This window comes from Charadrius vociferus, unplaced genomic scaffold (genome assembly GCF_000708025.1).
Source record: "Charadrius vociferus isolate BGI_N301 unplaced genomic scaffold, ASM70802v2 scaffold1, whole genome shotgun sequence".
NCBI lineage: Eukaryota > Metazoa > Chordata > Aves > Charadriiformes > Charadriidae > Charadrius > Charadrius vociferus.
The window spans coordinates 6,405,175-6,424,064 of NW_009647680.1; the positions used below are offsets into that span (position 1 = coordinate 6,405,175).

The 18,890-nt window shown below is 37.8% G+C and overlaps 1 protein-coding gene across 3 annotated transcripts in view; it reads right to left on the minus strand.

Annotated features, from left to right (window-relative positions):
- The window catches only part of DLG2 (discs, large homolog 2 (Drosophila)), a 673,110-nt gene that overhangs the window by 234,862 nt on the left and 419,358 nt on the right, over positions 1-18,890 (minus strand). For 2 of the 3 annotated variants that reach the window (XM_009881200.1, XM_009881198.1), the window contains 2 exons: positions 12,280-12,348; positions 1,845-2,001 (listed from right to left, as the gene is read on the minus strand). In XM_009881200.1, the coding sequence (XP_009879502.1) occupies positions 1,845-2,001; positions 12,280-12,348 (226 nt within the window). The remainder of the gene's footprint in view (positions 1-1,844; positions 2,002-12,279; positions 12,349-18,890) is intronic. The other variant, XM_009881201.1, reaches the window with a different exon arrangement.

Here is an 18,890-nt window from a genome sequence, read left to right on the forward strand (position 1 = left end):
ATAATAGTTATTTGTCCCTAAATAAGTCAGCAGTGCCTGACTTGGTGATTGCCTGGGGATATGCATGCAGTCTAATTTAGTAATAATTTCCATCCCTCTCTGCTCAATGAACAAATAAACTACTCTTGCACGACCACTAAAAGCTGCAGCAACACTGGTAACTTTAATTAGAACTTATGGAAAACACTGCTACAAACAGAGAAAAATCAGAGTTAAAAAGTCAACTGCGGCAGTTTCCTACAATGCTAAATATACCTTTGCTTAACAATAAAGGAAAATGGAAAATTTGTATCTGAGCTGCTGGATTTCTGAATACTATGTACTGTGAAAGCCTTTGATCTCATAGTTCTCCTTCAGTCAGCCCTATTTTGTTGCATCTAGCCAAAGAAAAATAAATTGTATAATTGTCCTGAAGGTATTTCCATTTCTATTCTTCAGGTTTTTTGCATGTGTTCTTCTTGGCACAGGCATTTGCCTTCCTTATCTCGTCATGTATGAGTGTATTTTGGTTTTCTCAGAGTTTCCTGCAAACTTTCTATTCAAGGATCTCTTATGGCACCTAAACATCTTTTACTTGTCCTTTCTCCATTTTTCCTAAAGCATTTTCAAGGAACAGGTCTAGATAGATGACATTATAACTCCAGGTTACTGCATCCCTTTGGTGCTAACAAGCCAGATTTTTCCAAAGCAGCCCCAGCCACCTTTTCACACTGAAACTTTGATAGGTGGAAGGTAAATTCCCTTTTCATAGAATAGGCCAGTGGCCAAGAAACTCCTAAGTAAGATAGGAAAACCACTTCCAGCTTCCTCATGAAGGGATTTAGCATTGCCCAGGAAAGTGCCACGTAACCGTGCCACAAACTGTGCAGGATACAGCCCCTGCTGCTCAGCCAAGCACAGCCAAGGATGCCAGAAGATTCATGGGGATGGAAAGCACGACAGTGGGAGTGAGTGGGACACTGCAGCCTGGTGGGTGCATCACTCATCTCATCCTGGACGAACAATTCCTGTGTTTCAGTTCTTTGCCTTAAGGTGATTTATGTACTTTGCAGGAAACAGCCACAACTGTATCAACGTGGGATAGTTTCTTTCTTCTGTACAGTGGCGTAACATGAATGGATATTAAACTACATGTTCAAGGCTTTCATTGTCATTCAAAATCCTTTAAATTCAGCTTGTTCAATTACTTGACAGAGCCTAAAACATAAACGCCTTGTTTTTAAAACGCGTGCTATCAATATATGCATGAAAGAAAAATTAAAAAGATGTTTTTGAGACTAAGCATGCAAAATATAACCTCAGGCTACAAAGCCTTTTATCCTCTAAAGTTTGAAAATGAATTTCAGAGCGATCATCAAATTCATTAGAGGCACAGAGATAATTAACATAACCTACTTAAATCTCCTTCTTGTATCGGGCCATTTGCTAAGCAGTGTCGTGCACACTAGGTGGCACCCCAGCCTAGAGTATGTCATCCTACTGCTTTTCTTCTCAAAGAAAAGCTGAAATTGAGAACTATCTTTGGACTCATTAGTGTATTTTGGGCAAAATGGAACTGGATAATGGGCTAAGCTGGGAGATGATGAGGTCTGCATCGTGTTTAGGTCTTCTCTGCCATGTTACCATACTGTAGATCGCATTAAGCAGGGAAAACTCTCCCCCTGAACAGGTAACACCGTTAATAAATGCAATAAAACCCAAGAGCAAATAAAATATTCAATGATAAACCGTTTCCAGCTTGAATTTCACAACATGGAAACAAAAAAGGTTTCTTTCTGTGTGCCTTGCAGTATAGACAAAGACCAAGATGTAGTTGACCAGCCAAGCCCAACACAAATACTTACAGACAAAATCTGATCTCCCCGCTGCAGCTCCCCGCTGAGGTCGGCAGGTCCGCCTGCTAGGATGAAAGACACGAAGATGCCTTCCCCATCTTCTCCTCCCACAATGTTAAAACCAAGTCCTGTGGAGCCCTTGTGCAGGATGATTTTTCGAGGCTCTCTGCATAGAAACAAAATGGTAATGTTTATCCATTCAAAACTCTTAGCGTGTACGCCTTTCTCAAGGCATCTTAAGCATACTATATCTTGCTTAACACACAATGGTCTGTTATTGCCTAAAGAAACCATTTAACAAATGAGATAAACATGTTATTTGGAGAACAGATAAGGTAGGAATTAACCAGCATTATTTATTTCTGTTTCTTCATGGTTGAATCCAAACATCTCTATTAATTTCAGCCCACCGGAGTCATCTTCACTAAGTTAAGTGATGGGTTTATTAAAAGAAAAACCAAAACACTGAAGATACTTTATAATCGCATTTATAGCAATACTATACATACAAGCAGAATCGATCTTTACATGGTACCTTTTTATTTTAAGTTCTTGTCTTGCTTTGTAAGCAAATGAATAAATTAAAAAAAATAAAACTCTAAGCAAAGCAACGGCGAGTGTGTTTGATCCTAACAGATTTGGAGCAAATAACATTTGTATGATCAAGCTAATAGAGCAGAATGTTGTGAAAATCCCTGGTTTGACATTATCAGGAGCTTGCAGTTGCAAAGTCACACGGCAGCTTTGTCACTGAACCAGACTGAGGGATATCCGCTTTTGTCGCACTGGTTTAAAGAGCTGTTTGTTATGATGGAAATCAATAAATGATAACAGCTACATCTCATACAGCGCTTTCCATCTGTAAATTGATAATACGCCCCAACGGATGTAAACATCATAAAATGCATTTTACTGATGGGAAAACTTATGTCCAGAAAGAGATGATTTTCCTAAGCAATCAAGAGAAATTCTCAGTCCTTCAGAAGTGTCCCAGATATTCCGATTCCCAACTTCCACTTTACAGACGAGGCCTCAGATCTGTTTCTTCCCTGGATACACAAGCACACACAACCATAGATACATACACTCCCACCATATTTATTGGTACTTACCCCATTTCAAATCCCTCTAACAATGTACTTTTTAGAAAAAGTGTAAATACTGTTGTAATAGTGTGTGTAAATCTTAAGCCCAGCCCTGCAAATACTCACAAACACATACATTTTTGTGTCTATGACCTCTTGCAGAGTAATAGGATGTTCTTCTAATTCTCAGTTTTTTACAAATAAAAGTTACCAGCAAAGTGACAATTGTAAACAACCCCCCATCTACAGAAACATGCTCCAGAATGCTTCCTGTAAAAAACATCCAGTGTTTCCTGTGTACTATAGAACAGTTCTACATCATACGAATGGCTTTTTCCTTTCCATTTTGTTTTTAAAGAAAGGGGAAAAAAAAGGGGGGGGGGGGGGGAGAGAAGTGATGCATCGAGGGATGCCTCATTTGACGCCAGTTAAGTCTTATGGCTGTATACATGGGGACTTAACCTTTATGCGATAATTCCAACATCAGTAGATGTTTGTTCACCTTTGCCCACTGCTAATGTTCAAACAGCATCCACAGCTTCATCATGATCTTTAAATAACATCTCAACTTTCTGAAAGCGAAGATTAATATTTTTGAAGGAAAAAACTAAAGCAAAATTTTAATAATATTTTAAAGGCTATTGTAACCTTTAGTGAAAGCATTAGTCCTACTCCATATGGTCTTTTTTCTTACAACTTTTTCTTAACATTGTATAGTTAGAAAGCAACCTTTTAAAAATATAGCTGTGAGAAAAAGACATATTGTCTTGAGTTTGAATATTCTTGAAGTATTTTTAATGAATCAGAAAATAAAGGGGTTTTTCTTTTCTTTTGGATCATTGCTATTGATTTGCCATGTAGCAACACTTTCAGCACCTTCTTAAATATTTACAGACTAGACATAATGTGGTCCATTTCTAAGAAGTCTAACCAGGTTTTTAATTAGGAAGGGTGGCCTGGGGGTTGGATCCGAACTAGGACAGTGAGCAGGAAGCGTGGATTCCTTCCCCCGCTTAGCCCGTGCACCGCTGAGCGATCTTGGCAAGTCATTTGTCCTTCCAGCTTCGATTTCCCCATCCACAAAATGCTACGGTGACACTTGTCATCTTCGAGTCCTACAGATCAAAAATACTTGGCGAGAGCTGCGCTCCTGCCGTTTTTTATTTACCTGAGTATTGAGGAAAAAGAGGGCAGTGAAGTCAAACAAATACATTTGCATGCTCTGCTGGTGAGAAATCAGAAGAGCTGTTGTTGAAGATGAAACCGAGTATTTCCGCATATGACAGGCAGCTTGGATCATAAAGTTGAAAGGCAGTGCTATGGGCAAAACTAGGTCAATACAACTGGGTATCCACGGAACAGTAAGCTGCGCAGCTCAACAGAAAGTTGGCCCAGTTATTAATCCCTGTCTCTGATCGAGTCAGCAGATTTATGCCTCAAATGCTGTCAGCGCTGTTTTGTAATTTTGGCCTTTTGACAGGAAAATTCCCATTCTGCTCTTGGATGATTTTGTTCAGAGGAAGCTCAAACACTACGGGGCAATGTCAGAAGCTGTGATTGGAACACAATGGGGTTTGGCTCCTGCTCTTTAGCCTAATCAGGTCATTTCGGTCATGACTCAAATTTGGCTGTATAGAGAATGACCAACTGTAATGTCTTCACATTTTTTTCATATCTGAGTATCCTGCAGAATCTGAAAGGTGGATCTAAGAACCCACAAGTTTTGTTGTCATCATCGTAGAAATAACCTTCAGCCATGACTATACTGCAAAAACTGCAGAAAGCAGAAGGTGTATGCAAATTCACCATAGCGTAAAAAACGACCAAGATTTTTTAAATATATCATGGTTCGCGCTTGTATAGTGTACTTAGTGTGAAAGTGAAAAGAGTCCCTTACGGTGATAATAAAGCTTTGTAGTGCGCTATGAAGTTAAAGTAGGAAAAAGGTTTCTCAAGCAAACAAACTGCAATACCAGCCACTGCCGAGATCCTCTCTTAAGAGTAATGCAGAAATGAGTTACCTGTCAGTGATTCAGCCACACTCAAAGAGAAGGCTAGTTTTGCTAAGGATAGCATGAGGATGTTACACATGTATTCATCTGGAATGTAAGTTTATAGTCATCCCTTTCAATATGATTAAGGAGATATTAGAAAAGGTGCTCCATTTTTTCTTTAACATCTGGGAAGCAACATTAGGAAGAACTCCTTTGACTCTATTAAAATTCTTTATGAATGTAATTCTCATACACACGAAGGACCTTTAGACAGAATGCAGATAAATGCTGTAAAGGGAGTAATGGAATTAAAGACTTAAAGATGACATGGGGATGGGGAGAGTAAGAAGTGAGAGAAAAGTAACTCAAATGTGAATGGTGTTTTCTAGCAGTAAACACACTCAGTAAAAATGTGTAGTTCTCTATAGGAAACAGCAACTGAGGCAAAGGTAATTCCAGGGTAACTTATTTTAAAAGCTCAGTTGGGTTTGGAGACAATAGGTGGCACTCTGTAGCTAGCTAGTAAAAAGGAACAGTCTGACAGCCAGTGTTTCTGGAATGCGTGTTTCTGCATCCAGCTTCACCCACTTATCCCATTTACAATTTCTTCTGTGATAAATAGGGCTGAAGGTAAGTTTCTAGGTGCTAACAAAGCGCACTAGCACTTTAATTCTGTGTGTGCATGCTTGGTGCCCTCCTGCAGCTTTGTACCAAATACAAACAGAGAGGAGCAGCAGGGGAAATCAAGCAGAAATTAGAAAGGAGTGTGAGATGAAAACATTCCTGGACTGACAGAAGGCAGCAGAAGGGGGGAAAAAAAAAATTTAAAAAAAAAGGAAAAAAAGGAAAGAGCAAAGAAAAGAGAACAGGCTAAAGAGAGACAGTGCATCTGTAAAGGAGAACAAGGAAGGAATTAAAAAGGTAGAGAAAGAAGAAAGGAAGTTTCAATATAATAGAGCCAGGAGCAAAGGAGCAAATAAAGTGCTGCAATCCACACAAATTTACAGGCTCAGAAATCAATGGGAGAATCAATTCAGATGGACTTGGTTACTTGCTTCAGGGAATGCATCAGATCAGATTCTGTAAAGCACATTATAAATTGCAGGCCTGATGTAAGAGCAAAGTATTATTAAATTAATATTTGAAACCAATAGGTAGGAACAAATCAGAGTGGGTAAAGCTTCGACACTGAAGAAAATTTCTCCTGACATAAAAATGCGATCAACAAAAATAAATCAAAAAAGTGAGGCATTTTTCCTCCTGAACAGTTGGGGTTTTTTGTTCATGTTTGGTTTGTTTGTTCATTATCTTGAAAATATCTAAGTGTTCTGTATTTGCTACATTTGTACTGAATATTTGTTTTGATCAGTTTACTCTTTTACAATAAGCAAATGAGAAGACTAAAAAAAAATTGAGTATCCCCATCATGCTTCTATAGATTGCGAATCCATAGTAATTATAGATTTAATTTAAGAGCTTAAAAACTGGACTGATAAATGAAAGGGAAGAGCTTTCTGAAAACAAGAAATTTTTATAGTAACTAACTGAAAGAAAATCCATTTTTAATTTGCTTATTTTGTGCTGCTGGCCACATTAAAGAATACGGTCAGTTTTAGTATTCATCTCACACTGCCACAGCTCTGTCTTTCTGTTTCTTTTGCACCATCTATAAAATTGGGGCATTTAAATGATTTTGCGCTTTCTGGAACACCTACAGAAATATTAAGCGCACTGGGTGCTTTCAAATATCAGACCCTAGAGAGTTCTTCAGTTACAGACAACCAATGAGGTATCCCAGATCCACAGGGACATAAAAATATGGCTTTGATCTTGCTTTGGCTGCAGTTTTTTTTTTGTTTTGGGTTTTTTTGTTTTTTTTTTTTTTTTTACAAAAATGCTGTTTGCTTCACCAAGGATGTTGCAATCGTACATCCATTCATGCACGTGCTAATTTGATGTTACGGGAAAGCACATCATAGAATGCCCCGAAGAATATTTATTTATATGACCGTGTGGACCGGGGTAGCACCCAGGCTCCAGCTAAGGCTCTGCAGCCTCTGTGCAACACCCCATGCAACAAAACCCAGCCAAGCTGCTCAAAGCAGCAAAGAGCAGGAGGGGAAATGGAAGCAGAGATAAATTCTATTAGTTGGTTAAGGTCACGCATTAGTGTGGGGAGAAAAAAAAACCCAAACCTAAGGGATCACAGTATCCTTTCCCTGTGCAGCATGGAGGCTTCTGACAATTCACTGTGTGAGCGCTGAGCTATGCCTGCTTAATCAGTCGGCTAATCAAGCCATTTCTTTTTCTTTTTTTTTTTTTCTTGTTTTCATCTCATGCTTCAAGAAATTCTGATAAATAAATAACTGCATGTTTATTGCAGACAGCCAAAGGACATTTGTACTGGAAGGACCTCAAAAAGGTAATTCAAATAGATGGAGCGTTCTTCTTCGCAGCATTTAACACAGAAAGCTAGGGTGGACAGAGAACGTGCCAGTGTGTATGATGTTTTAAAATCTGATTAATCCCACAAGAGAGCATCTGAAATCTTAGGTGGCTGAAGGCCTGGAATACTCACACACACCTTTTTGGAAGACTTCAAAGTTCAGGCAAAACCAAACTTACTAAGCTTACTTAAATTTTCTTTAATACCTTCTACAACTCTGTTTCACATCAATTTAGCGAAAAACCTATCTGCAGTGCTCTCATCTGTTCTTTTATTGCAATATCACTTCTGTGGCATCTTGGCTTTTACTTTTCCCCTTGTCATTCCCCTTTTAGGCTTGCCAAAACCTTTCCACCATGACGGGAAGCAGCGCTAGCGCTGGCCCTCGCCTCCCTCCCCAACCCTCCCTCTCATCTACCTTCCTTGGGACAGTTCCACCACACCGTGGCCGGGCAGCGGCAGGGAGCTGGCAGACCTCCCTTTCTTCATCCCCTCCATCCTTTACCATCTCGGAGCCTGGGAGAGGGCTCAACACACCAGTGTTACCCATCAGTGTTGCACCTGGGGCCTGACCTCCGATTTGTGACTTTAATTCTTATTAGCCTGATTTCAATTATGATTGAAAAGAATAAAAATAAGGAAACCTTCCTCTTATCTGTTGCTCTCACGTTGAGCATCACAGTCCAGAGGGGTAACTTTGCCTTCTTAAACTGAGCCAATGCTTTGGTCATGTGCAGAGTATTCATTTTCATTACCTGTAATTGATTAGTGACTTATTATTTCATTTTTCTAAATGTTGATATACTAGCAACTAAGCATTCAGCCTTTAATGAGATGTTAATTTATCATATCACATAGCAAAATGCGATTTTGCTCACTACAGTTCCCCATTCTGCTTGAAACAAGTATTTTATCTGTTTATTTGACTATGGTTTCCTTGGCATTTCTTGTTGATTGAATGTCGGCATTAACTGTAGAAGCAATACTTTATCTTAACTTTAATACTGACTACGTTTTTTATGCATTTATTCTGCAAACATCATGTCTAACTTGTCACAAACTTTGAAGTATAGTTAATATGAGGGAACCTACTGGGAGCCAGGCTTCAGCCTGACTGATGCATGCATGAATGCATTGGCTTATACATGTGCAACTTTATTTGTTTTGTAGCAACCCCTCTGGACTTTAACAGTCTTTCATTTTGTCTTTTTGTAAAGAAATTAAAGCCTTGCACACTGGGCAATGTTTTCCGCTTACAGCTAGCAAGATGGAATTGGCATACAGGAATAATCTCTTATTTGGAAAGTGAAACTGGTCTGTATTTTTACCATGACGCATGACATTTACTTTAAACGCACAGGAGTACATCTAGATTTGAGAAATCTCGTTACTTTCTAGAGCGACAATGTAGGACAGCTAATATCTTCTTTGACTTTGAAAGGGAGGTGATTATTCCAGTATGCTAATTCATTTATACTTTGTCTCCCATACGCACTTGTCTCTCTTCCCTGATCAAAGAGGTGCATTATTTACATGCTAATAATCAAAATAAAACCTGAAAACCGCATCTCTGTTCCACCTGCTATACCCAGCACAGGCAACTCCACACTAGAAAGGTTGCTTTGCAGCCTGCTTTTAAAAACTATTGGTTCCATTTTGGAACCAATATTCTATAAACTATTACTTACAGCATTTGATGACTCTATTTACCATGAATGCCCCAGCTTTTCAGTTTGTAAACAAAGCTAGATGAGATGGAAATGGTGATAGGAAACCGCATTGCACTGGCAGGGGACAGGAACTATTCAAAAGCTACGAGAATACCTAAAAATAGCGGTGCCTCTAAGCCATGTTTTGAAATATCAATGCACAGTCCGTTAGTAGTTAGTAGCAAACACCCAGAATTACTGTAGATAAGACACTTTTGAAACACAAAGCAGTCTGTAGTATCTGTCCTGCTCAGAATAAAAATTCTTACCCTTAGTTGTGGTTCAAATGCTGTTTATTTATGTATAAATATTTATATATATTTGAGATACTCAGTCACTTTGATAAATTCGTTTAAAATTTCCATCAAAACACTCTTGATCAAATAAGTTGAAATCCTGGTTTCTAAGCAGCTCAGCAGAAGAGATGACTAGTAGCATATAAAATACAATTTAGTATGAATGTCAACTGCAGAGAGAGTAGCTATCATACACCACTAACATCAGAGCATCATGCGATAGTACAGCAGGGTTCCCAAATAACAGCTTTTAATTTTCATCCAATATTTTTTCCTATTTTGAATACTTACAGTTAAAATTGTTCATCAAAACCATTTTGAAAAACTCAGACTAACAATATTTGCAAACCCAAGCATTATAATTTTCTTGGTTTTAAACCACGCAAATAAACCATCAGGGAAGTTACTAATTAGATTGCACTAACAATGACATCAAATACCTGTGAAGTTCATGCTTTTATACATGTAATAAATCTGTCCACCTCATGTACATTTATTAAACTGTGAAGAATATGTGGCTTGAATATAAAGAAAATATAATCTTTAAAGACATCTTTATTTTTTTCACCTTGCTAACCACTTTTTTTGCAGTACATGAAGTCTACAAAAACTCTCCCTAAAAAAAAACCAAAACAAAACCAAACTGGTTTTACATATGAATCTATTACCTAGATGAAAAAACTATTAAAGTTTTTAAAAAAAATCTGTTCTCGCCAGCTCAATTATCACATATTCAATAAGGTGGAAAGGAATAAATGCAAGCGAATGCAGTTCTCCCTGTATTTGTTTAACCGTCCCGTATTTCATTTCTCCTTCACAGGACCCGGTAATTATATTACCTCAGAGTCTACCCAGTCAGTCACACCGAGCCAGCATGCAGGACAGAAATCCAAGTGTGCGCTGGCGATGCCTTGCAGGTAAAGCAGCTATTCACAAAGTGTATCTCAAAAGCAATAGCATGAGTCACCTAAATACAGGACTCTACAGAGGAAACCCGGTTCCTAAATGAGAAAAATAACTTTGTTTTCACCTCAAATAGCATTAGCCATAAACATACTTAGCAGCATGGACTTCACAAAAACATTAGAATAAATTGAGCTTTAGCATAATGAAATATTTAGGGCTGAGCTGATTACTTATTTTTGCTCAGCGGTGTAATAGGCTAACAGCCCCGCTTTCCTATGTGAAATGAAATATGACTCAGTGTAAGTTGATTAGTAATAATTACAAGCCAGATATTCTTCTACCTCCTGAACAGCAGGAGACCTGTAATATCAATTGCAGATTTCCTGCGCTCTAATGATTCATACAAAATATATGCGAGTTGTCTGCATGGCCAGTACAGATGCCACAATTTATCTCAAAATTCATGTAGACAGATTGATTTCCAAATTTCAATTGCAGTTTAAACCTGTAGAATACATCCTGAATTATGGAGTCCAGTAGACCAAGTCAGAGACATCATAATAGAATTTCTTTCCTTAAATCTCAATTTAGCAAATTCTTCCCCCCCTCCCCCTTTTTTTATTTAATTCAGTCACCATTTTAATTGAGAAACTTCTTGAAGCTTAGTTTTATTTCAAACATCAATTTATTCATGAGTTGATTTGAGGAAAAAGACAGGGGAATTTATTATGACTCTCTGTTGGAGAGAAAGAGAGTGATAAAGAGAAGAAATCCCAAATGAGGGTGTTTAAGCACCGAGACAGGTTGCCCAGAGCTTCTGCAATCTCCACATATGGCGATAGTCACCGTTTTACTGGACAAGACTCTGAGCAACCTAGTATAACTTGAAAGTAGCCCTGTTTTGGGCAAGAAGGTTGGATGATGAGGGCTTCATTTATAGAAGTACCTTCCAGATGACAGCCCTTAAGCCATATGCACCTGTCCTGCAGCAATTTCATCATTCAGTCTTGTTTTCAATGAATAATTACTGTAGTTGTCCTACATATTGTAGATAAAAACCTTAAAATCTTAGATCTGAGATCTAGATAAGAAAAAAAAAAAAAGAGACTTACGAGAAAAACATCTCAGGCTTCACTTAGGAGTGGATTATTTCACATATCTACCATTGTATTTTCTGACTGCATCACAGTAAGGTTGTAACATAAAGCAAAATACAACTAGATAACATCTTTCTTCTGTGGAAAGTTTGGATTCTCACTTTTACCACAAGAAAGAAAAGCTTTGAAATAGGACCTGAGAGCAGCTGATGACAAGTTATTACCCATGCCTACAAAAGATTTCACACAGTTCCACATTTCTATGGGAGGGGAGAGACTTTTTTTTAAACTACACCAGTCAGTGCAACCAAAAGCTGTTTGTTAAATACAGGTTTTTCTAATATCATAAAGACGCAAACATTTTAACTGTCATTGTGAATTATTCATATTTTACCCAATTATTTGTGTTAAAATGGAGTCAGCTAAGAACTCAGATCTATACCTCTACAATTAACACATAAATATACATAGATATGCACCAGCACAGGATTATTATTCTCTGTCAGTACTTCTTCATCCTTAGTTCAGGACACCGCTTTGTCAAAAAGAACTCATGCATACATTAAGAAAATAGAGTAGGACTTCACTGGGTATTTCCATTAGTAGGAAGCATTTTACAGCTAGCACACGTAAATATTAACACTAGTCAAGTGAGATGAATTGAAGAGATTGTAGTTAATATATCTCCATGACAGATAGTCTCATCCCCATGAAAACCAAACCTTTCAGTCTAAGTGTCTAGTAAGGATCAGCACTAATCTGAAAGTATTTATTTCTTCATCTCACAGACTTAAATGCTGTGGTATGCAAAACCACACCTAGTTAACAGCTATGCGTACGTGGGCAGTACAGCGCCCGCCTTAGTGGTATCTGAGAGCTCTACAGGCAGCTTCAACAGAGAATCATCTTACCCTTCCACAGAAATGGTCCGCTGCAAGCTCACTGTGGGTGGACGCGTTGCAGTGCTGTGCTGGGAATGACTGTATGACCAAGGAAGAATAAAGAAAAGCATTTGTTAAAGAAATACAAATTTCTCTTCTTATTATTGTCTCTAGCAGTTTAGCTAATGCCAAAATAGAAATAACAATCAGATTGTTTTACACGTGTCTAAAGCCTTTTGACTACAGTGATGCTTATCTTTTCAAAAATGGGCTCAACCCTACGATGTCTCGTGTTTAAAATCAGGTTTCATTCCTCATTAAGAGCAGATAATGAAGAGAATAACTCCCCTTTATCTTTCTTTTTCTTTTTAAAAAATATAACTGTACACAGTTCAGTGACTTAAAATAACTTAAATGCTAATTGTTTTGCTAAATATACTAACCATAAAACACAAATGTTAATTTCAGAGGATAAGGTAAAACAGTAAATGATAATGTTAGCAACCTAATTCTCAGTGTTTCTCAGGCAGTATGCTCAGCAAAAGAAGACATGCACTGCTTATAATTGCACCATAATGTAACTTTGAATTTTACAAATTTCAACCGACATTCACTATTTCTATCAGATTTTAAGTAGCTTGAGTTTTTTCCCCATGAAATTATATCAATTTAAGACACAGTATTTAGAAAAAAACAACGTATTTTCTCAGCAAAACACAAACTGTGAAACAAAAACCTTTTTGATTGAAAATCCTGAGGTCTAATGGCTTCTCTCATATGTGTTGTCATGGTTGAGGAACCTAGTTACTCTATTACATAAACGCAATAAATTACACAGTATACGTTAATAGTATTGTACTATTCTATAATATTATTATACCATTACTATTCATGTAAATATGAATGGATAACAACACAGCATCAGTCAATGGCAGTGCTGTGATAATAAATTGCATTCCTTAACCAAGACAATGTGTTTAAAAAATAAAAAATAAAAAGCAGAAGCATCTGCATATATCCTGATTAGTTTAAATGTCTACATCATAGCAAGGCGCAGTATTAATTATGGAAAGTGCACATTAAAAATAAATCTTTAAGTCAGTTTTATATCACTGATTGTACTAATTTCAGAGTTTGTCTTGCTTTCAAGCTTTGCATACAATTCGAGCTGTTTGTTCAGAAGAATCGCACCTTATTTTCATTAAAAGCTGAGACATTCAACATCAGTGAGCAGCACATCTATTTTACAGGCATTTATCCTGTAGCATAGCCAATACTCTCTGCGTGACAGAAGAGAGATGATTTTTCTGTGTAGCATGTAGAGTTGCGACACACGATATGACGCCATGGGACAAACAAAAGACCTGCTACCTGCTATTCCCTGTTGCAACCATTGTGCTCTTGTGTTATGTTAGTAAACTGCGGTACTCATCCTCTTTCTGAGTATTTCAGAAAGTTTGTGGAAAGTATATTCCCCTTATAAGAAGAACCACAAAGGTTTTTATCTGTTTTATAGCAAAACATAGGATGTACAGGAGTATCATGAGTCTCTGGTGTCATGGTGTGAACAGAATAGCTGAGTTGGACAAACATTGCAGAATAATATTGTATGAATACTGGTTAAAATGCCACATTAAGTTTGTACCTTGCAAATGGCTTAGGATGCGTATTTTTAAACTACCCTTTTTTAGTGTTTATGCATTTTTAAAGAATTGAAGTTTAGGTTGTGGCTTGTCTTCTCTCCCTCTCCCTCTACAGAGCTGGAAGGGAACATACAACCTTACATTCCTGTGCTGGCTTCCCATGCAATATTAATCAGGAGGGGAACAGCCTCTCCCCAGAATTTTCCCCCTGTATACATGAGACAGAAGTGGCCATAACTCCCCCATCTTTTCCTTGTGCAGCTTGACTCGCAGAAATTTTCTCTGACATTGCATCAAGAGATGCGAAATACAGCTGGTACAAGGAACAAGAACCAACAGAGGGGAGCGATGATGATGTATGTCACAGCCCTCTAAGTCCCACTGTATGTCAAGGTCTGTTTCTAAGAGAAGAATGGCAAAGCTGTGCCCGAGCAATACTGCCAGTGCCAGACCCACAACGGAGATGTTAAACAAGCAGCTCATATTCCTGCAACAAATGCTACATATTTTCTGGGGGAAAAATCTATTAACAAGGCATGACAAGTCAGTAACTGAAGGTTTCATGCAGGAATCGGGTTTATTTCACAATTGTTGTGTAGCGTTCTGTTTTTCAAAGGAATGTTGTCATAGGAAAGGGAAGCTGAGGAATGACAGCTGATATGGCACTTTGCCTTAAAATGTTTAAGCCACCTCTCCCTGTTTCAAGATCTCCTCCTTACTAAAGCCATGGCATACTGTTACGACCAGAGCCTCAATATCTACACCTAACCACAACTAGCCAAACTGGCTTGAATTCTCACAGCTTTGTTTCTTTTTCCAAAAAAAAAAAAAAAAGATTTCAGCATTGCCCTACTTTTGCTACAGCAAACTTATTTATTTCACTCAGATCAGCTTCAAAATGAGCAAAATTACGAGAGGATTAAAGGTAGGACTTGCAGCTGCTAAGTACTAACACCAAATAATTTCCCATTTATCTACAGAATTAGTAACTGAAGTAACACAAAAACACTGAATAGTAAGCACTTGGGATGTGACTATGTTTAGATGTTGCAAATAAAAATATGGGCTATGTTTGAGAAAGCAATTTACAGAAAGGTGAGTTATTGCTCCTGCACTGGAAGCCTGAAAATGAGGAAAGGGACCTGTCTGATTGCTGTAATAGACTCTCAGTCCCCACAGTGATGCTGCATTTTACTGATGAATTCAATTACCTTTGAGGATTGATACTTAACCCAGACTACTTTGTGCAAAGGTTACAAACTCTCTGTTTCTAAATATTTTATATAATGGATGAATAAAGACTAAGTATTTTGTCACCATACTCTTCATAATGGCCTTTACAGAATGAGCAAAACCTCTTAGTCTTTATAAAAGATCTTTGTTTGACATCACACACTTTTCTTTAACGTGGAATGAATTACCTTTCTGAACACAGAGCTAGCTGAATCTAAAGCAGGTATTGGCTGCACTCTCTTAAATTTACTACAGGATTTCACTGTTCCTGTATGTTAAAAAACTTGGACATATTTTTATAAATGCAAATTGCTATTGTTTAAAACATATGATTACTATTTAGAAAGGTTGGTGAAAATGTTATTTATGATTTTTTAAAGAAAAATCATTGTTCAAACACAAAACCGAAATGAGGGTGAACAGCATTTCTAGAAGTCGTTAGGAACACAAGGTTCTTTGATTTCAGGTGTCTGGTCTAAAATACTTCCAAAACCCTGCTTTGCCAAAAGAGTATATTCATCCCTTTCAGAAAATCAGATGTGTAATGTGTCAGCAGAAGGGCAAAGTACCCAGAACTCCCTAATCACTCTCCTCTTGAGAATTTGTGCCGTGCAACCACATCTGCTTGGTAGTCACCCTCCCATGGTGATGTTATGGCTGGGGCAAGAAGAAGCAGCAAATCAACCAAAGGATTATCCAGACAGGTTGGCAAAAGAAGAATATTCAGAGGAAGAGCAGATTCTTGGGAAAACAAAACACATTTCAATGATGGAGTGAAAAAGAAAAAAGACTAGGATGGCAATATATTTTCTATTATATCAGATGCTCTATTAGGTAATGTAATTCCATAACAAATTATCAAAACCACACAAGCACTAGATGTCATCAGTATCCCTCACTGGAATGACTATCTCGATATGCAAAGCTGTGCAAGGAACCTTATACTTCTTTCCAAGCGAGGGGCTCAGCTATCAGCAATATTCCACTCATTAGAAATCCTTTTCCATTTCTACATATTTGTGACATAGAATTCAAATGAGTCCTTGGCTTCTTTCATGACAATAATTTGTAACTGGTGATACAAAACCTCATTTTTTGTACCTGATTATAAAAATCAAGTTAGATGCTCAATACAAGTTTATGTCTCCTAAGGTATCGTCATGAATATGATGACACCTAAACATAAAAAACGCACTTTAGTCACTGCTTGACACAAATGGCTATCCAGTTGGAGACAAAAATAATAGTCTGATATCATTCCTAACTGACTTATTTAAAAGATAAAGCTCCTGGTGGCTTCTGACAAATTGGTGGAACCAGCAGAAAGTAGCTGTTTCCATCCCATGCTTATTACACTGGTGTATGTGTCATGTCTTTTGTAGCACAAAATAAAATAAAAATTCTGAGTTACTGCCACTAACATTTTCTCTGATGAATGCCTAAACATAGACACTTACATCCCTATTGAGATACGTAGGTAAGTAGCATATTTTCAGATCTAAGTATTTCAGATCTAAGTATTCCAAGTTCGACATTTAGGCTTAGAAAAATGTTCCCCTTTCTCTGGAAATGATACAGAATGAACATCTCAATAGTTTTAATAATATAAATTAATAATATTTCAATATACTACTCAGTACTACAGCCACACAAGATGGATTTTCCCTGGAGAAATGAATCTCACATCCTGTAAAATACCAGTTTTAACTTAATTCCATTTAATTTTAGTTCATTGAGACAAGAGGAATACACTATTCTTGTAAGACAATTCATGTGAGTGAAGGAACAAAGAATGAGTTTATAAATGAATAATAAGGGGCAAAACAGGGAGCAAAGAATCCAACCTCTCTTTTTTAATGCATTTAAGTTCGTTTTTGTTTTAAACCTACATCTTAGGCAAGGCCTGCTATTTCATGACCTTGTTAAAGACAAAAAATAGAGAGGCCTGGTGTCAACGTATTTTTTGAAATGTTTGTTAGGAAAATAACAATATCAACAAGTATTATAGTAACAAACTCCAGTCTCCTTAGCTTTAATTCTGTTCTAGCCCAAGGCACTTCTGAAGGCACTTCTGCTGTGGGGGTGATGCTGAAACCGGAGGCAGCATCATAAGCCCTTCTTTCCCTGGAGCGACCACATGAACTACCAACTTCCCTTCACTTTCACCAATACACAATATCCCAGTGAATCCCCTACCTGGGATGACACAGTCACGTTAGGGAAATATTTACTGTGTTTCAAACTTCTATAATGCAATTTGGCAACTAAAAATCTGCACAAACCACCATTAAGGGATGAGACTGCATGGCACTCAAATCAGAGTTCATCCCAAAGCCTGCCTAGTGCATTGAGGATGGAAGAAAGAAGGTTGTTACAATCTAAAAATTTTCCTGGTCTCTTTTGCTCGTATGAAAAACAATACGCATTGCCTTTACATACAGAATGCTAGAAAAGTCATCAGCTTTCCTCTCCAAACCCACTTCTTATCAACAAAGAACAGTTGTCCTCTATTTGCTATAGCCCTGATTTAGGAAACCTTGTGTTTTCATGAATCTTTGTTTTCACAAGTCAAAACTGAGAGCACAAAAGTCATTATTTGCTTCCTAAATCAGTCGGCCTGCATCTTCTCATAAAGAAGCAGTGATGCTGCCAGTGGCACAGGCTGGATAGACACTTCCCTGAACACTGGCTTCAGAGCAGCATTCTTGAGGTCCCAATTCTGAAACTGCCACACAGAAGAAAAGTACACAAACTCCATCTGTCTATCTATACATTCAGTTCAGAAACAAACAAACCAACCAACAGAACCCCCCCAAACCACAACTCCGAGTTATTCTTTGTTATTCACAATACTAAAAGTAAAAAGATCGATAAATACAATATTGAAGAAGTTCCACTGGAGAACAGTGACAGGAACCCTAACATTGATTGGGTTTATGATGTATTCTCAGCATGTTGTTTCTTATGTCAAGGATTGAAGGTAGCAGTGCAGTTGTTCATAAAGCTTCTAAGCCTTTGCTTTGATGGATGTAAGTGTTTAAGAAAGCAACATGTTTTAATTCCATTAATGTGGAGTTTTAATTCAGCTCAGTGAAGTGAAACCAGCTTTTCCTGATGCTGCCGACAGCGAAACTTCTAACTTAAATGAGTTTTTGCTCTCCTGTGGGATTAATTAGAAGACCAGAGAGTGCTTTTTTGGTATTAATTTTATCTCTACTACAAACAGCTTGATAATATCCAGTACTGACAGTTACTGACCCATATTAGAAGTGTCAAACTAACCAGACAGTCTCCCATCAGAGGTAAATGGGAAACTTCAGCAACAAACATTCAACCCTGCTACTTTCAGATCACCCGTAGGCAACAAAGTCAAACATGAGATGTAACATTGCTTTCATGCACAGGCACATGCAGCAAGGATTTTTGGAGTGACTTAGCAACCAGAACTCATTTTTTTAAATGGCATCTGTACATATATTCTACAAAGAGTATTGCTAGGCTAAATACCTACCCAGTGGAAAACAGAAAAGAAACAAAGTGAAGCATTAGGCTGTCACTTTGCCTACAAATACGGAGAATAAGGACCACACTACATCTCTCTTCAGGTTCTCTGGAGTAATTTCACTTGCACAAGTCAAAAAGCTTGCTGACCTCTTCGTCCCTGCTTTCCTGCCTTTCTGCCTTCCTCCCTTCTTCCCTTCCTTCCTTCCTTCCTTTCTTCCTCCCTTCCTTCCTTCCTTCCCTAAAGAGTACCCACAAAGAAGT